General features: G+C 33.9%; 1 protein-coding gene across 14 annotated transcripts in view; it reads left to right on the top strand.

The window, feature by feature from the left end:
* Positions 1-21,041, top strand: part of Cdc42bpa (CDC42 binding protein kinase alpha) — a 297,181-nt gene that overhangs the window by 164,546 nt on the left and 111,594 nt on the right. For 11 of the 14 annotated variants that reach the window (XM_046419699.2, XM_046419719.2, XM_058571925.1 and 8 more), the window contains 2 exons: positions 11,893-12,135; positions 12,386-12,496. In XM_046419699.2, coding sequence (XP_046275655.1) covers positions 11,893-12,135; positions 12,386-12,496 — 354 coding nt within the window. The remainder of the gene's footprint in view (positions 1-11,892; positions 12,136-12,385; positions 12,497-21,041) is intronic. The other 3 variants (XM_046419709.2, XM_058571920.1, XM_058571914.1) reach the window with 1 other exon arrangement.

The following is a 21,041-nucleotide window of genomic DNA, read 5'->3' as shown; positions in this document are numbered from 1 at the left end:
TATTCTATTTTTATAATGCCAAATTGTTTTCCAGTATACCAGATTAAATTCTTCCCAGTAATGTATAGGAGTTTCTAAGTTCAACATTATTTTGTACTTCCAGATTTATTACTTTTGACTAAACTAGTCTGAATTGAGGTTTCAGGTCTAAAATAATTTTTATTGTGATTTTGATTTGCATTTCTCTAATTACTAAAGTGGTCAGGTGTATTTACATATGTCCAGTCATCACTTATATTTTTTTTCCCAAAGTGGCTTTTAATATTCCTTTTACATTTTTCTGTCCAGTTATTTGTCTTTTTCTTATTGGTTTGTAAAAATTCTTAAAAATTTCTGGACATGTTAACCTTTTGTCAGTTATATATTTTAAAGGTACCTACCTGTGGCTTGTCTATTTACATTCTTTTACTTTTGATTAACTGAAGCTCTTAGGTTTAATGTAGTCAGGCTTGTCAGTACTTCTGTGTTAGTACATTTGTTTGATTGTACAGTATTAAGAAATCTGAGGTTAAAAAAAATCACTAAATTTTTATCTTTTAAGTTTGATCATTCTTATTTATGTCTTTAAAACCACTGGAAATTCAGTTTTTTTGTATCATGTGAGATAAGGGTCCAATTTTACTTTTTTCCATAGGACTCACCCATTGATCATTTGCTAAAAAGGCCTTCCTTTTACAGTATTGTGGGATGTCACCTCTCTTATATATATGAGATTTTCATATTTGTATAAGTCTGCAACTCTATTCCTTGAAAACTGTGATGGAATTGTGATTAAAATTACATCAAATCTATAGATCAACATCAGGAGAATTAACATAATATTGTGAAGTTTTAATTATTAATATTCTGAGTGCACACACAAAAGTGAAGAGCAGAGCAGATTGTTAACAATTACATACAGCAGATATTAACCACATGGCTTCCTTGTATGCCAATTTTTATCTGTAGGGCAATGCCCTGAGAGCTGGCTGGATGAAACCCTTCACATGAGAAATCTGTATTGTGAAGGAGGAACCTCAAAAACATTTACCAGGTGTTAATAGAGAAAAGAGGTAGCTGCTTGCTTCTTAATCCTATTCCCCCTTTCGAGAGAGTCTTCTAGGAAGTGTAAAGTGAAATTTTGGGTTGTTTCTCTAAGCCTTTGGAATATAAATTAATTACTCCAAAGAAAAGATAAGCTGGAGGTTCTAGCATCACAAAGAAAAAGTCTCCATTGTCCAGGTTGTCTTCCACTTCACCTTGAAATGCTAACATGTTTCCTGCAGAAGGTAAATCTGGAGTTTTCTCACTATTGAAATTAGTCATAAATTACTTTCTATAATTGCATTTAGTCTAGGTCCCAAGTGTCAATAAAATTTGTTCAGAGGTCTAATAATGCAATAACAAAAATAGTTTTTCTGCATTTCCGGTCTTTTAATCCATAAACATGATATCTTTTTGTATACTTCAAGTCATTTAAAATGTTCTTTCATAAAATTCATACAGGTAGTGTTTTCTTTTCTTAAATTTATTATTCTATTTTTCCACATTTTAAATGAGATCTTTAAAATTTATGTTTTCTCTATTGATTTTGTTCTCAATAATATCATTCAACTCTTGATGAAAATGGGATATAAAAATAGGCTCCTTGAAATTTTCTGGAAATATGGACAAATTTTTTTTCTCCTTTTGGATGTTTATAATTTCTTTCATTGTCTTATTACATTAGCCAGGACTTAATGTTGAGTAAAAGTGCTGATAGCAGGTATCCTTACCTTTTTTTTTTTCTCTCCTTTAGTAGTAGAGATTGAACTCAATACCTCACTCACTGAGCTGTATCCTCATCCCTTTTTCATTTCATTTTTGGGGTTGAGACTTTCTACATTGCCCGTAATGGCCTTGAACTTGTGATCTTCCTGCCTCAGCCCAAGTAGCTGGTATTACAGGTGTGTACCACAACACCTGGCTCTAAAGGAGAGTACTTTTTTGTGTGGTTGTTCAGGGGGATCAAAATTAGAGCCTCACTCATGCTAGGCAACTACTCTATCAGTAAGCCAAATTCCCAGCACAGCAGGCATCCTTATCTTGTTCCTAATTTTTTTAAAATTTGTTTAAATTAGTTACACATGACAGTACAATGATCTTGACATATCATACATTTGAATCAGATGGGGTATAATTCCTCATTTTTCTGAGTGTACAGGTTGCAGAATTGCATTGGTCATGCAGTCACGTATATACCCATGTCTTTGATATTTTACTACTAATAATGCTTGCTCTTAAGATTTTAGTAAGTATTTTCTAAGATGTAAGGAAATTGCTTTCTATTCCTATTTTGATGATTTTTTTAAAATTAAGAATAGGTATTTGCTTGGCCTGGTGGCACACACCTATAATTCTAGCAACTTGAGAGTTTGAGGCAGGAGAATCACAAGTTTAAGGCCAATCTCAAGCAACCTTTCAAGATCCCTGTCTCAAGACAAAAACATAAAAACAAAAAAATGAACTGGGCCAAACATGATGGCATACACATGTAATCCCAGCTGCTGGGAAGGTTAAAGCAGGTGTTTCGCAAATTTGAAGTCTGCCTGGCAACTTAGCAAGACCCTGTCCCAAAATAAAAAAGGGATGTGGTTCAATGGTTAAGCGCCCCCAGGTTAATCCCTGGTACAAAAACAAAAACAATGAACTGGGGGTATATGGAGCTCAGTGATAAGATGCCCGTGAGTTCAAACCTAGTACCCTCTCCCAATGGAGTGGGCATTGAATTTATTAAATATGCATTCTGTACTCTTATTGATAATTATTATATTCTTTTAATGATCTGTGCAGTTAATTACATTTACAGACCATTTTTATTATTAAACCACTGTTACAATTTTAAAATTAAGCCTGAATTGCACATTATTTTCCATATAATAATGATATATGATAGTATAGGTAAAATCTGTACAGCAAATTATCTCCTCTAATAGCATTCAGATTCTAAGTGCTTTACCTATGTTAAATTGTTTAATCTTCATCACAATCCCATAAAATAGGTATTTTTGAAAATTATTCTTATTTTACTAGTGAAACTGAATATTGAGAGAATAAGTTGCTCAAGATTATTAGAGATGGAAAGTGATGGAAGTAGAATTTCAATACATGGAGTGTAGCTCCAGAATTTGTGTATATTAACATATATCACTGGAACTTATTTCCTCGTTTTAAAAGGACTTTTACCTTTGTTTCCATTAATGAGACTGGCTCATAATATTTCTGTTAACCTTTCTTGAATTTTTTTTGGTCAAGATTACATGTCTAGTAGAATCAGTTGGGTGACATTGCCTCTTTTTTTTTTTCCTCTTGAAAAGATTGTATAGACAAACTCTCCATTAGAGTAACTACCTATAAAGTCATCTGCAGCTGGTGGTTCTTCTCCACTGCTGGGATGGGGAATTTTATTGACTGTTGATTCAGTTACTTTAATTGTTGTAGGGCTTTTAGGGCTTTAATTGTTATAGGGATAATTGTGAAAACAATATTGAGAAATTGTATTTTCTAGGATTTTTTCATTTTATAAGTTAAGAAATTTATTGGCATTGAGTTCTTAATGGTATTTTTCTATTATCTTTTTTGACTTCTTTTAGATTTTTTGTTGTAGCTTCTTTTTTCTTTCCTTATACTATTTAGTTGTTTCTGTATGCTAGTTTTCCTTGATTGGGTCTTACCACATATGCCTTTGTTGTGGCTTTGTTGATCCTCATTGGCTGGCTTTTGGCTTTATTTATTTATTTATTTATTTAAAGAATTTTTTTTTTAGTTGTAGATGGACACAATACCTTTATTTTGTTTATTTATTTTTTTATGTGGTGCCAAGGATTGAACCCAGTGCTTCATACATGTTAGGCGAGTGCTCTACCACTAAGCCACAGCTTCTGGCTTTATTGATCCTCATTGTTCTGTCATTTTTATTTCATTGCTTTATGTTCTTTATTATCTTCTTCCTCATATTGGGGGAAGGGTGTTGTTCTAACTTCTTAAGTAGAATCTCATTGTGTTTCCTTTCTAAGTATTTCAGGGTATGGGTTCCCTCTATAGTTCTACTATATCACCAACTTTTAGTATATAATAATCATTTTTTGTTGTTTATATTTTTAATTTTTCTTAGTTGTTTAAATATATTTATGATTTTTCATTGACCAATGAGATATATGTGTGTATTTTAAATTTTCACTATAAAATTTTTTTAGTATATAGAATTAATATCTTTTTATTAGAATTTAATTGTGATGTTGTTAAAGAACTTAAATTTTTATGATATTTGTTCTTTGAAATCAACTCAGATTTGCTTCATGGCTTACGAGTGCTCTATTTTAAAAATATTCACTGTGTGTTCTTGAAAAGACCCTGTGTTTCCAATACAGGATATAAGCAAGCTCTTATACATGTGAAGAAGCTTATTACTAGAACTTAGTCATCTTTATATTCACTATTTTTTTCCTGCTTTGTTTCTGTATTAATGATTAAGAAATTGATATCTCTCATCATGGTGATATAGTTTTCAATTTTTCTCTGAAGTTCTAGTAATTATTTTTACTGTATTTTGAGACTACCTTATAGAACACATTAAAAGTTCTGAATGTTTTTTATTCCTAGTGTATTGAATTTTATGATTGCTTTATATTTCCTATCCCCAATAGTCTTTTTCTACTAAAGTCTAGATTTCATTTCTTTTCTTTTCTTTTCTTTTTAAGCAGCAAAGAGGTGTTTATTGCGAGCTAGCTTGGTCCTCCACGTACACACAGCAACTGGTGATGCTGATAGGCTCCGAGCCCAGGGTTTGCAGCATTTTTATACACTCTTTGGGGAAGGCAGGGAATTCACATACATCATAGCATCTCTTAGCAAATCATCACACAATGCGGGAAAATCATAAAACAACTCTAAAACATGATTAGCACATTCACTGGCGGGGAACAAGTTGGGTAAAGGTGATTGGCTAGTACAAGAGGGGGATTCGTTTGAACTGATTGGTTTAAGCCATGAGGGGTGTACTTGCTGAACTACATGGTTTCCCAATATGTTATCAACAACAGTAAACTACTGGGAGGGTCATCTGGCATCCCAGGTATCTTCACTGTCTCATGCTGATTGGTGGCTGCTAGGGGGTTCCTATGGGTCCTCACCTAGCCTGACTGAGTCACCGCAGATCTCTACTGTTATTTGTAGATAAACAACTCAGCAGGGTGGGTATATGCCTAGCAGTGCTCTGTGGGTCTTTCCAAGGACAAGGGTCACACCCCTTTCCTTAGACAGGCTTTGCTCTGAGGTAGTGGCTGGTTTTTCATTCCCCCCTTTGTCTAGAAACTTGGGAACCAATCATGGTTCCCTCAGTTGGGGGCCTATTTGGGCAGGCTCTACATCTTGGTAAATAGTAACCCTCAGGGAACAGTCTTCAACTTCCCAGACTCACTCAAAATTGGCCTCCTAGATCCAACCTGACTCGATTTATCTATCTACACTGTGTATCTATTTCTGGCTTAATTCCCCCCTCTAATTTTAGGAACTGCTTATTGCTGTAAGGAGAAGGGGTGATGGCTTGTTCTGGCTGCTTCAGAGCTGAAAGGGGGCATCCAATGTGAGGGGGCTTGATGACATGGGGGACAACGTGGGGGATGTGAGTTCCCTTTTAGAAGTCAGTTCCATTTGAAGTCTGGTTGGGGAAACAGGTTGTCATCTGGGGATGGGTGCTTCTATGAGAGAAACAAAAACCATGAGTACTGAATAAATGTTGCAGCAGCTGGAACATATCGCTGTATAATAGAAGTTTCCTCACCAGGCTTTAACATCCCCAGTTATCAGGAATGTAAACATAACATTTAACTTTTAGTGTTACAAATGTCCTTCCCCCATAAGATACAGTTTAATAATTTAATGTCATCTGATCTTGTAAAATCCTTTTACTAGTATGACCTCTGTGTCTAATAGAGAAACCTTTAGTTCTTTTACTTAGGGCTGCATAATCGTACTAGCAAACACCAAGCCTACCTGTGTAGGTTAGGAATATTTGTAGGCCTTAAACTAAAAACTACTCTGGCAGTTCCTCTTGATAGTTTCTTTTGATAGTTATCAAGCATTCCTGCCTAAGAATCTCCATTGTAGCCTCTAGTCTTACTTATTCTTGGGGGCTAACACAAGGTGTATATCTTAAGTTACATTTAACTATTATTATTACTTAAAATGCCCAGGAATAACTGTGTTTTGGTTTTAACTGTCTTTGCTAAGTGTTTAAGATGAAGCAGTCAAACTGACTTTTGTTTCTGTCTCTTGTTAACAGTCAGCTTAGTTTCCATGGGAGTCCTGGGGGAATTTTACAGCATCTTCTCTGTTCTTGTAGTGCCATTTGCGCTAGGATGGGTCCAGGTCTTGCTTGACCATGTGGCTTCCCTTGGAAGCATCAGGAATGTCTCCATTCTCCCATAACCCTCCTTTTCATAGCAAAAGCACTGGTTGGCTTTCTGTTCTCCAGTGGTCTCATTAATCTCCCGGATCAGGAGGTTATGTGGCCCAGAGTTGCAAAGCTCTTTAAAGAAGTCCCCTGCTCCCTGGATTCAGACTGACTCAGAGGGCAAGAGCCAAATATTGGTTTTCTTGGCATTTTAATTTAACTTTAATTTTAAAACTTAATCTTAAACATCTAGCAAATAAATTTCAACAACCTTATATTAAGAGTACTGGGCTTTAATGTCTATCTCTTTATCCTGTAGGTGATAACTCACTATCTTAAATTAACCCAGGTTGTGTGTTCTTAAAGCAGTACCTCAGCAAAACATTAACAGGCATTCTTTAGACCTTTTATAATAAAACTACAGAACAAAATTAACAAGAGTAAAAACATATTTAGTTCATGTAATAGCTACCTTGAACTTTGGCAGAGTTATACATTATGCCCCCTGTTTGAGATCCTAGTAATCTTGACAAAAACTAACTTTTGGTCACAATTTTAAATGTACTGAAATCTAGCCTACTTCTTTTGTAGTCATTCTCACATGTACTAAGATGGGACACAGAGCCTTACCTCAGGTAAGGCGGGGCTCTTTGTAATTAAGTAAAGTGCTCTAGTTCTGAAGCTGATCTTTGCTTTTTAAACATCATTTTACAAAGCTTACATAAATTGTTGCTCAAGTTCACATAAATATCAGCTAACACAATATGGTATCACATCTAAAACATGAATTAAAGAAAGGCTGAAAGCTTTTAACCTTTTGTAGAAAAGTAGCAAAGTACTTTTGTGTTTTACAATATTAACCTTTACACAGATTAGGCTCTCATTAACTTAAAAATATCCTTAAATTGTACCTCAATGTAAAAAGTAACAAAACTTTGCACATCCTATTGATAACAGGTCCAGTTTTAGAACATCAAATGATATAAATAAATCTCCAATGTGTTTTTCATTTAAGCCTAAAATTACCATACAACTTTAGAACACCAGCTTGATATAATGGTCTTTTAAAGTTTCTACCTTACGGACTTGTATACCTAGACGATACGAACACATTTAATAGCACAACAATCACATTAATGTTTTTATATTAACCAAGTTTAGCTCTTAAAGAAATAATATATTACAATATTGCAAAATAACAGTTGTTGTTTAACCATAGTTGTAAAATTTTTAATTTCTTTAAAATTACTTCTCAAAAAACTTACATATATAATCAACTTACACAGACCTTTATCATTTACTTAAACCTATATAGCCAACGTACAGACCTGCTTTATCACTTACTTAAACCCTCTTATTTACTTAATTACATAGACTCTCTTATCCAGAAACACATTTTTCTTCTATTAAATCCATACCTAGAACCTTCGAATTTCTTTTTTCCATCTGTTAACTTCCTTTTCTGTTCACATTTTGAAACAATCTTTGTAAATTTCTGAATTTAAGCAGATTATTTCATAGACATCAACATTTTATTAGTTTTTTTTTATCACCTAGGAAAAACTTATAAGCTTAATTTTAAAGACATCTTTACTTTCATCTGTTTACCCAATTTAAATTGAACCGTTTAAATCACGTGAATCAAAGATATTTGGATCCATTTTTAAAAATTTTTCATGAACGCTCTATATATCTGCCAATTTTCATAAAGATATCATTATTTTCATCTGTTGACAACACATAATACAAGTGTGCATACATAACACCATAGTAAAGGACTTGTAGCTTTTCAAAGGTGAAATCTCCATTGCAGTGTTTAAAAACTCCACAGTTGATATCAACACATTATTCCCCATGTCTTAAAGGGCCAGAAACAGATACCAAAATAAAAGACACAGGACAGATAAACAGAAGGAAGCTCCAGACTATGGCTGACAGACAGGAACTTTTAAAACCAGATAAGAGAGGAATCTCCAAGTTTCTAACTCCCATTTAATTATGACTCCTACACCAGTGGCACTATAGATGTCCCCACGAGTAGACCAGATGTTCTCACCGAGGGGCAACCAGAAGTGTAAAATCAAGGGTCTCAGTGTGGTGATTTTACTACATTCAGTGTCCCCTTATTTTTAAGTAGACAGAGATGGAGCAATCCTTACAGTCCAGGGAAGGAAGGAGGGAGTTTCCCAAAGCAAAAGGGGCTTCGGCAGCTGCTGGGAGTCTCTCAGTCCCTCCTTTTACTTAAAGGATTAGCTCCTTTGGTTAGGTCCAATCCCAGACACGCTGGCATATCTCCTAACTTTCCAGTAGTCAGCTCTCAAAAGTTAATCCTCCGCTTGCAGTTGTTTCGAGTGCTAGGCTTCCCCAAGAATGCAGAACAGGGGCTTCTCTAGAGTCCCCTCTGGGGTGCCAAAATTTGTGACTGAAAGTTCAGTTCCTGTCCTCGAAGCCAATTAATGCCAATTTAATAATGAGGACAGGGTTTTGAGAAAAATAAAAAGGGAGATATCAAAGTTCTTAGATCCCCAGCAGGCATTTCCCACTGCAGTGGGTCCACTCAAGCCAATTACGGGAAGAAAAAAAAACATTGCTTCCCTAATGCCATTTAACAAAGGGGAGTAAAGTTTATCAAAGTTCATTAAAAGACAGCTAAAAGGGGGTGTAAGAGGTGAGAACAGAAAAACTGGCGGTTCTATTGACTTTTGGTCCCTTACAGGGAAGCAGGAGAAGCATACCAGGGACATTTTCAGGCTAAAATTTAGCTTAAGTTACCTCCACACATCTAAGGCAGATCGGAACATGGGACACTGCATCTGTCCAAAGTAAAACAATGCCATCACACTGAACAGAGACACAGACAAAAAGACACACAAAGACACAGATTCCCTTTTCAGATTGTTGACAAAAACAGAAGTGGGGTGCTGGCCCCAAGCCAACTGGGGCCTTCCCCTCAGACAGATAGATTGGGGGAGTATCCCCCTCAGATTGGGTCTGACAACCCTAGATTGGGAGATTAGTTCCCTTGCCAGGATGTTGGAGTGAAGGCGGACAGGACAATAGAAACAAACACACATAACATAAAATTTGCAGCGCAGCCACAGAATTCACAGTGCGTTGTGGATTGCTACCCAGAAACTAAAAGCAGAGGCGGATGGAGGATCCGTCAGCTACAAAATACTTTAGTAAATACTTTACAAAATACTTTATTAAAGGCAATCCACACAGAACCCAGAAGGGGCTAGGGACGTCTCCCACAAACCCCGTCTGCTACGTCTACCTGGACCTTTTGCCGACCACAAAATAAAGAACCAGAACCTGCAGGCAACCAGAGTACAGAAAATTACAGATCGGCAATGCCTTTACTTACCAGCCGGATTTTCATCACCTCTCGATCAGGGTGACTGGGTAGGCTTATAAGGGGAATCCCTGATGAGCCCCCATATGTTATGCTCGAATTCGGGACCCCCAAAAGACCATCAGAGACCAAGATCTATGTAAGCAGCCAAGAGGTGTTATTGCAAGCTAGCTCAGTCCTCCGCACTCACATAGCAACTGGTGACGCTGAGAGGCAGATTTCATTTCTTAATCTGTTACAGCAAACTGCCTTTAACTGGTGAGCTTAGCTATTTATTTATTTACTTACTTATTTAATTATTTATTTAGTGGTGCCTGGAGCCTTGTGTGTGCTAGACAGACCTCTACCACTTAGCCACATCCCCAGCCCCATTTTATATTTATTTTGATTATTGATGTACATGGGCATGTTTCTACCACTTTATTTTTTCCTTTCTGTTTGTTATGCTTTTTTATGCTTCTTTTTTTGTCTCCTTTCTTCCATTTTTAAAAAATTTTTAAGTACATATAATGTTCATCATAATATATTTATATATTTGTCATTATATAGTGTTAAATACATATATTGTGCAGCAAATCATCAGATTTTTTTAATTTTGCAAAATCTTTTCTTAATGTTCTTGTTTTCTTATTTTTATTTTACTTTTCTACTCTTTCTAGTCTTTGATTGTTGTTTTTAATTTTACCATAAATATTAAGTGTCTAAATTTAATCTTAAGCTACTCCTCCCCTCAAATAATATAAAGGCTTTTAATTCTCTTATCTTCCCAATATATATGCTGTTTTTGACAAATATTTTAGTGGTTATGACCTTTACTGTACACATTAGACCATTTTATAATGTAATCATATATCATTTCTTTATATTCACATTCATGTTTGCCAGTTTCTTAGCCCTTCATTTCTCTTGCATTAAATTTTCCTTCTAAGAACATTTTTCTTTCTCCTTAAATAAACCAGTAGAGGTTTCTTTAGTGTATATTTGATTTTGGTAAGCTTTGACAATTTTTATTCATATGAAACCTTATACTTGAAAAGTAATTATTTTGAGTATGTATTTTAGTTATTTTTGTCTTGTCTTTGGAAATATTTATCAGTGTTCCTATTTCTGTTGTTACTTATACATATTTTTTTTATAGTGGGGAATAGGTGATTTTTCCTATTTTTGCTGTTTCTTTTAAAGTCTTATTTCTCTAGTGTTATTCAGATTCATATTTTGAACCTATCTGGGTTTGAGTTTCTTTTTCTTTATTCATAAATATAAAGCGGGATGTGTTTAATTTTAACATTTTTTTTTTCATTTCTAAATGTTGTATAAAGTTCTTTTATAAATCTGCTTGGTTGTTTTTAATAGTCTTTTGTCATTTTCCCATTTCTATAATTTCATTTTTTATTTCTTCAGGCATTTTATGTTTTCTACATAGCATAGCAACTTTATGTTGATATCTGATGACTCTTAATACCCATATACCTTTGGTATTTATTTTTATTGTTTATGTTCCATTTATGTTTGGTTATGATGGTTGTGTTTTTTGGAAATCTGTAGTTATGAACTCAGATTTTATTGTCTTAATGTGTGAGAAGCCTAAATTTCTTTGAGATTGTTTTCTCTATAGATGTGATTTTCCTTTTGCTAGGAGGCAGGCAGTAGTACATATCTGAGTCCGCTTTAGCCCCTCTAATTCAGAGAGTCTCAGTTTTAGTTTTTTTCTCCTTGCTACTGGTCCACAGGTTCGTCTTCATATTTTTAATCCTTTAGGCAACCTTATTTTTTATCATTTCCAATCATTCAATATACTTTTTTAGAAAACACACCTGTTTATTAAATTTCACTAAATCTTTATTTTGATCATCATATTTCATATGCCTGTATGTTCCACTCAGTTGTAGAAACCAAGTTTAAATCAGCTGCTCCCTTGCATTTTCTACAATGGCATAATAAGTTGAGACTTTAAACAGGGTACCATGCCTCTTAGTATCTGCTCAAAAGTAGTTCATTTCCTTTAATTTTTTTCCTGAGGTAAATAATTTTGGCTCTTCTTGACTTAATAATAGCTACTTTGATGGCCAAATTTGGTTTCTAGGTGGCAGAATTGGTAACTTATATTTTTTTTACAAAACTGTAGGAACTAGTCCAGGCTAGTGAGCGATTAAAAAACCAATCCAAAGAGCTGAAAGACGCACACTGTCAGAGGAAACTGGCCATGCAGGAATTTATGGAGATCAATGAGCGGCTAACAGAATTGCACACCCAAAAACAGAAACTTGCTCGCCATGTCCGAGATAAGGAAGAAGAGGTGGACCTGGTGATGCAAAAAGTTGAAAGCTTAAGGCAAGAGCTGCGCAGAACAGAAAGAGCCAAAAAAGAGGTTAGTAGTCAGGCAAATTTCGTAGTGCCATGGGATAGTGATTAAAGCTGCTTTTTGAGACTAGTGAAATAATACATATTTCATTTTTTAATTTTTGAAAAAAAGTTATTTTATAGTTTGATAATATCATTTTATGTGAAGTCAACATTTGAATTACCTTCCTATTATAAGATAAATTCCCTTGGGGGAAAATATTTTGTTTGAAAAAAGTAATAACCACAAAATCTGCTCTTTTCACTCTATTTTAAAGCTGGAAGTTCATACTGACGCTCTAGTTGCTGAAGCATCTAAAGACAGGAAACTGCGGGAGCAGAGCGAGCACTACTCTAAACAACTGGAGAATGAATTGGAAGGACTGAAGGTATCTTTTGCTTTCCCTAATTAATGTGTTTTTTTTAAGGCTTGATAAGAGTGTTAGTTTCTGTACCCTCTGCAGTGTAAAATGGAAATTACCCTTAAACCTATTGTTCTTAGTTTTCATTTTTATTTTTTTTATTCTAATTTGTTATACATAGTAGCAGAATGCAATTCATTTCATATTACACATATAGAGCACAATTTTTCAGGACACTGATTGTACACAAAGTATTTTTCACACCATTTTAATTCTCATTCTTACCACAGGGAAGATGATACAGATTTCCTAAGGCTGAAAAAAAGGGAAGGTCACGTTTAGTGGAGAATAGGAATCTATTAGGAAGAAGTTATAATATTTTTTGAGGACTGCCTGCCTGAATAAGATGTACTGGTAATCTGTATTAGAGTTATGGTAAGATATCTAGACTCCTGCCTGTCTTATAAATGACTCAGGAGAGGCTCAGACAACTTTGCAGAACTTGGGTTAGTTGGAATGAGATGATAGTAGACACAGGCTAACACATCTCAGCAGTTACTTTTTAAGAGAAATCCTGTGCCATCTCTTGAGTTGGATTACCTAGGTTTAACCTCTAATTTATCAGTTACTAGTTGTATAACACCAAACAAAACATTTAATCCCTTCATGCTTTAATTTTCTCATCTTTAAAATCCTGTCTTATTTCAGGAGTACATATATACATTTGTAAGCTGACACATAAGTGCTCAATCATAATTAATATATAATAATAGTATTATATATATCAATGAAAATATTAGAATCAAAGTGAATGTTATCTCAGGAAGTGTAAGTACTCCTTCAATGTTGTTTAGAATTCTATTAATAACTGTAACATAGTTCTTATTAATGACATTCACAAACCTGTCTCCTCACCTAGACTGTAACCTAACTTATTGAAAACATAGGTAGATTATTAACCTGCCCTAGTGCAGAGCCAAATATTTAATACTTGTTTAATAAGTGTATTAAATCATACAAATGGTCAGAACTTTTTCTCTGGTTGATTGAATATCAGTGGTTGCAGGTAAAATTCCTCCTCTGGGTTAAATAAAAATATAAACTCTAAGGGCTGGGGTTGTGGCTCAGTGGTAGAGTGCTTGCCTAGCATGTATGAGGCACTGGGTTCAGTTCTAAGCACCACATATAAATAAATAAAATGAAGGTCCATTGACAACTAAAAAAAATCACATATATTTGTCTACTTGTCATTATTGCATTGTTTATTAAAACTGCCTAATAAATAATGCATTTAAAGAATGCAGACCAGGTCATAGCACATATTAAAGGCTCAGTAAATGCAATGATTATGACCACAGTGTAATTTCCTTAGAATATTTTTTGAAAGTGGCATTTCTTGGTTAAAAGATATATGAATATAATTTAAAAGCACATTTTGGCTCTTTGAGAATTGTAGGAATTTTTAGTCCATTAGAGTAATTTTCAACAGACTTAAAGAGAGAAATAGATCTACAATGAGAGAGACTTCAGGGCTGGAGTTGTGGCTCGGTGGTAGAGCACTTGCCTCGCATGTGTGGAGCACTGGGTTTGGTTCTCAGCACTGCATATTAAATAAATTAATAAAATAAAGGTCCATCAACAAGTAAAAAAAATACTTTTTAAAAGAGAGAGACTTCAGTATATTGGATAGAACATAGAGACATATCAATAGGAAATTGAGATCTTGTTCAGCACTAAAACTAACTAGGCTTACCAAATATTGGTAGAAACTTTCATCCAGTATCAGTAGAGTATACATTCTTTGCAAATGAATTTCCCAAATTCCAGGATATTTATGTTATACCACAAAGCAGTCTCAATTAATGTAAAAAGACTGAAATTATACAAAGTATCTTCTCTAGCCACAATGAAATGGTGCTAGAAATTAATAACAGAAAAATTGAATATTCAAAGATGTGGACATTAAACACTCAAACAGCTCCTGGGTTAAAGAACAAATCATAGGGAATTTACAAAATACCTAAATGAATGAAAATGAAAACACAACATATCGGAATTTATCGGGTTCAGTAAAGCCAGTATTCAAAGGGAAATTTACAGCTATAAATGCCTATATTAAAAAGAGGGAAAGACCTCACATCAGTAACTTTATACTTTAAGGATGTATAAAAAGAAGGGCAAAATAAACCCAAAGATGAAGAAGCAAAGAAATAGAAAAGAATAGGGCAGAGATAAATAATTAGAGATTAGAAGAATGATAGAAGCAAGGAAACCAAAAGTTTTTAAAGAAGATCAGCAAAATTGACAAATCTTTAGAAGACTGGAGAGAGGGAGAGAGGAAATGAATATGCAAATCAACAAGTGAGCACTTTATTACTGACCACTGCAAAGTAAAAGAATTAAGAGAGAACACTGTGAACAAATGTATGCCAACAAAGTAGGCAAACTAGATGAAATGAACAAATTCCTAGAAGGACACAAATAACCTAAAATGACTCAAGATGAAATAGAAAATCATATATGGCTGGGAATGTTGCTCAGTAGTAAAGAGCCACTGGGTTCAATCCCCAGTACCAAAAAAGAATATCTCAACAGACCTATAAATAAAGAGATTGAATTAATATTCAGAAACCTTTAACAAAGAAGTCCAGAATCAGACTGCTCTACTGGTAAATTGGAACCAAAAATTTAAGGGAGAGTTAATACAAATCTTTCTCAAATTCTTCCAAAAATCAAAGAGGAAGAAACACTACCTAACACATTCTGTGAGCTCAGCATTACCCTGAATACCAAAGTCAGAAAAAAAATCAGGAAAAGAAAATTATACATCAACATTTCTTATGACCATAGATGTGTAAATCCTCAACAAATTACTAGTATATTGCATCCAAAGGTGTATTATAAGGGTTGTATACCAAGCAGAGTATTTCAGGAATGCAAGGGTATTCCAACATAAAATCAATAAATGTAATACATTAATAGAACCAAAAGGAAAAAAAAAAGAAAATGATTGTCTGAATGGATACATGAATGTCATTTCAACAATCCAACATTCTTTTTTTTTAAGATTTATTTTTAAGATGGACACCATATCTTTATTTATTTTATTTATTTTTATGTGGTGCTGAGGATCGAACCCAGTGCCTCCCATGTGCAAGGCAAGTACTTTACTGCTGAGCTATAACCCCAGCACCCCAACATTCTTTTATGATAAAAATTATCAGAAAAATAGGGATAGAAGAGAACATACTCAGTAGAATAAAAGGCATTTTAAAAAACCCCACAGAATATTATACTCAATGGTAAAAGAATGAAAGTTTGCCCCTTAAGATCAGGAATGAGGCAAGGATGCCCATTTCACCAGGCTGTTCAACTTTACTGGAGATTCTAGCCAGAGCAATTACACAAGTAAAAGAAATAAAAGGCTTCCAAATTACAAAGGAAGAACTAAAATGATCCACATTCAAAGGTGATACAGTCCTACATTTAGAAAATCCCAATGAATAAAGAAGAAACATAATAGAGTTTATAAGTAAATTTACCAAAGTTGCAACATACAAACAAGGATAACACACAAAAATCAGTTGTTTTCCTATAAGCCAGCAGTGAACAATTTGCACAGGAATTTAAAATAGCAATGTCATTTACAATAGCATCTAAAAGAATAAAATGCAGTGAAGTGCGTTTAAACAAGCTAGTTAAAAACTTATACATTGAAAATGATAAAACATCGTATTAAGGAATTAAAGAAAACCTCAATAAATGGAAAGACACCATCCCGTGTTTATGTGTAGGAGGACTTAATATTGTTAAAATGAGAATATTACCCAACGTGATGTACAGCTTCAACTTAATTCCTGTCAAAATTACAATAGCCTTTTTTCACACATTTTCAAATTTATTTGGACTTTCAAAGGAGTTGAACATCCAAAAAGTCTTAAAGAAGGAAGATAAAGGTGAAGGAATTCACACATTTTGATTTTACTACTCATTACAAAGTCAAAGTAACCCAGGGTGGTGCTCTCATAAAGTTAGACATACAGACCAATGGCATATAGTTATGAGTCCTGAAATAAATGCATGAATTAATGGTGAATTGCATTTTGCAATTACAAAGTCTGTTCAGTGGGGGAAAAATAGTCTCAACTGTTGTATTGGGATGACTACATATCCAACATGCAAAACAATGAAGTTGAATGCCTTCCTAACGTTATATACAAAAATTAACTAAAAATGAATCAACAACCTTAATGTTAGAGCTGTAACAATAAAACTCTAAGAATAATTTAGATTTGGCAATGGGTTCTTAGAAGGGACACTGAAAATATAAGCATCAGAATAAAAAATAAATTGGACTTTATCAAAATAAAGTTTTATGTGCATTACATTAAAGGACGTTTTCAAGAAAGTGAAAAGACAGCCTGGTATAGTGGCACATGCCTGTAATCCCAGTGGTCGAGAGGCTGAGGCAGGAGGATCACAAGTTCACAGCCAGCCCCAGCAATTTAGTGAGGCCCTAAGCAACTTAGCAAGGCCCTGTCTCTAAATAAAATATAAAAAGGCCTGAGGATGTGGCTCAGTGGTCAAGCATCCTTGGGTTCAGTCCCCAGTACCAAAAAGAAAGAAGAAAGTGAAAAGACAACTGAAGGGAATGTAAGAATATATTTGCAAATCATTCATCTGATAATGGTTTTAAATCCAGATTATATAAAGAATACATACAGACCAACAATGAAAAGGCAACCTAGTACCAAAAAAATGGGCAAAGGTCTTCAATAGATATATCTTCAAAGGAGATATACAAATGGCGAATTAACATATGGAAAGATGCCTAGCATTATTAATTATTAATGAAATGCAAAATACAACCAAATGAGATACTATTGCATATCTACTAGGCATAGCTAAATTAAAGAGAGATAGATAGAAAGTAAGTATTGGCAAGGATATAGGGAAATTGGAACCTTTGTTCATAGCTGGTGGAAACATAAAATTATGCAGCAACTTTTTTAAATATTTTATTTTTTAGTTGTAGTTGGACACAATATCTATATTTTGTTTATTTATTTTTATGTGGTGCTGAGGATCGAACCCAGGGCCTCACATGTGCTAGGCAAACGCTCTACCACTGAGCCACATCCCCAGACCCTATGCAGCTACTTTTGAAAATAAATTGTTGGCTCCTCAAAAAGAAACAGAAACCATATGACTCAGCAATTATACTTACAGGTATATATCCAAAATATTTAAGAGCACATACTCTAGTTTTATATCTTACACTGATGTTCAATGAAGCATCATTACAATAGTCAACAAAGGTAGAAACAAAGTTTCTATCAAGCAACAGTTAAACTAAATGTGGCATGTAGATAATGAACAATGAAGAGGCATGTATCAGAAGGCTGTTCTGATACATGACACAACATGATTGAATCTGGAAAACATTATTCTGAGTGAAAGAAGCCAGACACAAAAGGACAGATAATGTATTATTCTACTTATATAAACTATCTAGAATAGGCAGTTTCTTTGAGACACAAAGTAGAAGAGAAATTACCAAGTTCTGGGTAAAGGTAGAATCAGGGAGTTAATTCCTACGGTTGCAGAATTTCCTGGGGGATGATGAAAAAAAATTTAAAATGATATATTGGTAATGTTCACACAACATTGTAAATGTAATTAATGCCACTGAATTGTACAAAGAAGATGATTAATATGGAAAGTTTTATGTAATATCTATTTACTCCTTAAAAAGTTAATAATGTAGTATATCATCTGGGCATGGTAGTAAGTATCTGTATTCCCAGTTCTCAGGGTCTTATGTAGGAGGATCACTAGAGCCTGGAAGTTTGAGATCAGCCTGGGCAACACAGCGAGATTTGATCTCAAAAAATAAAAATAATAGCATAGTATATCAATAACCAAAAATAACCACATTTTAAACCTTAAGTGGGTGAATTGCTAAGATACATGAATTTCAATAAAAATGTTTTTAAAAGAATAATTGTATGTTGCTAGAGTTTGTTTTGTTTTGTTAAAACTTATTTTATTAGTTTTTGCTAGGCATCCTGTTACACAGTACCACAGAGTGGGTGGCTTAAAAAAACATTTATTGTCTCAGTTCTGAAGGCTAGAATGTTAGCACAGTGTGCTGGCAGAGTTGGCTTCTGATGGTGTGCTGGCACTCTTTGGCATTCTTGACTCGTAGATGTATCACACTGATCTTTGTCTTCATGTTCACATGATGTTTTCCCTATGTACATGCCTTTGTATCCTTTTTATAAGGAGGTATTCATATTGGAGTTGGAACTACCCTAAAGACCTCGTTTTAACTTGATTACCTCTGAAAGACAGTACTTTTAAATAAGGTCACATTTGAAGTACTCATGATTAGATCTTCAACATAGGAATTTTGGGGAGACATAATTCAAACAGTATCAGTTGTATTTTTTCAAAACTCAACAGTCTGCTAAGCATTTTATTTACTAAAGATTGTCGCAGCAGGGCTGGGGTTGTGGCTCAGTGGTAGAGCACTTGCCTAGCACGTGCAAGGCCCTGGGTTCGATCTTCAGCATCACATAAAAATAAATCAATAAAATAAAAATGATATTGTGATCAACTAAAAAATAAATATTTTTTAAAAATTGTCAGCATAATTTTAATGACCATAAATATTCAAGAATAATATTCACATAGCCAGTTCTCAAACATACCTTGGTTTTACTTTTGTAATCACCTAACTGCCATGAACACTTTTATGTACTATTCATTATTTTCTTAGAAAAGACACTTAGAAATGAAATTAGTAGATTAGTAGATTATTTAAAGGTATTTCATAGATACTACAGAGCTTTGTAAATTTGAGAGGCCCAAAAGTTGTTACTGCTTTCTTGCATTTCTTGGTTTATATGGATTATTAATTATTTTATCTTTAAGTTATTTGCCCAATTAATTTGTAGTTCTAATGTTTTTACTTACAGTTTGAATAAATTCTTTACTGAGTAAAAATTTTACTTTTTCTTAGACTTTTAGAAACTTTACCAGTTTATTATTTGCCCTTGAGTTTTGTTCTGGTTTATTTTTAAAATTATATAAGAATCATTTATTTGTTTGTTTGTTTAAGTATTGGGAATTAAATCTAGGGGCACTTGACCACTGAGCCACATCCCCAGCCCTTTTTATATTTTATTTAGAGACAGGGTTTCACTAAGTTGCTGAAGCTGGCTTTGAACTCATAATCCTCCTGCCTTAGCCTCCCCAGCTACTGCGATTATGGGCATGCACCACCATGCCCCAGTAGAATTGTTTTATCCTTTTCTTGATGTATCTTCTATTCCTTCAAAACTTGGCTTGTGCTTTTCTTTGTAGAATTTTCATACATATTTAATTCTGCTTTTTTTTGGATGTTTCTGTGGGATTTAAAAAATATTTAAATATTTAATCTGGAATTTGTTTTGCTGTATGTTATTAAATGAGACCTTTTCTTTCTTATATTGCTAGCTGGTGATTGAGTCTAGTTCCATTTATTAATTACTCTATTCATATCTTTCTCCTTCTTCCCTTCTTTCCCTTCCTTCCCTCCCTCCCTCCCTTTCTTCCTTCCTTTCTTCCCTTCATCCCTCCCTCCCTCCCCAGGGATTGAAACTCAGGAGTGCTTAGCCACCAAGACTGAGCCACATACCCACCCCATTTTATTTTTTTATTTTGAGACAGGGTCTTGCTAAGTTACTTAGGGCCTCACTGAATTACTGAGACTAGCTTTGAACTTGCAGTCCTCTTGCCTCAGCCTATAGGCCTGCACCACCGCACCCAGCTCATTTTCTTTATCATTGATTAAAGATGTTGTATATGTTGAATTAAACTATTTTGGAGCAGGAGATATATTACAATGATACTTTTTAAAGACTTTCAGTATATTTTAATATCTGAAAAGAAAACTCCCCTGCTCACACTTCTTTTCCTTTTTTTCTAAGACTTTGATACTTTTAATAGCTTATTCTTGCCCATAGACTAGAAACATTTATTTCCATCTCTTCCTATTCTACTGTACTCCTCCCCACATTTAAAAAGAACTTTTTACATAGGAGATAATTTGAAAAATATTTAATGGACATATTGTGATTTTTTTCCTTTCAAATACTTGGGACTTAAATTTTTTTTAAATCTTTCATATCCTTTATAAAGACTTATAGTTTTTCATACATTAGGAAATTTCTCAATATTATCTTGAATATTCTTCTTGAATATGTATATATTAGTATGTGGTGAATTTTGTTTTTGCTTTTGAAAATTTTTGTTGCTTATTTTAGTACCTAGAAATGTTACTGATTTGTGTTATCTTATATATCCTTCTGTTTTACTGACCTTTCTCAATTTTAATACCTTCTAATTTTCTGGGTAAACGACTAAATGGGAATTATAGTGATGTCATTTTATAATATTGTTAACTGTTTCACATGCTTGTCAGACAGTATTTAAAATCAATGTTATAAAAGAGTAGTAATGGGTGACATTCTTTTTCTTTATATATTTCTGATGTTTCACCATTAATTATAAAACTGCTACTTTTTTT

The sequence above is a fragment of the Marmota monax genome, unplaced genomic scaffold, assembly GCF_021218885.2.
Source record: "Marmota monax isolate L192 unplaced genomic scaffold, Marmota_monax_Labrador192_F-V1.1 WCK01_AAM20220418_F8-fsc00153, whole genome shotgun sequence".
Classification (NCBI taxonomy): domain Eukaryota; kingdom Metazoa; phylum Chordata; class Mammalia; order Rodentia; family Sciuridae; genus Marmota; species Marmota monax.
The sequence above is the reverse complement of the archived record's forward strand: the minus strand, read 5'-3'. Positions and strand labels throughout refer to the sequence as shown.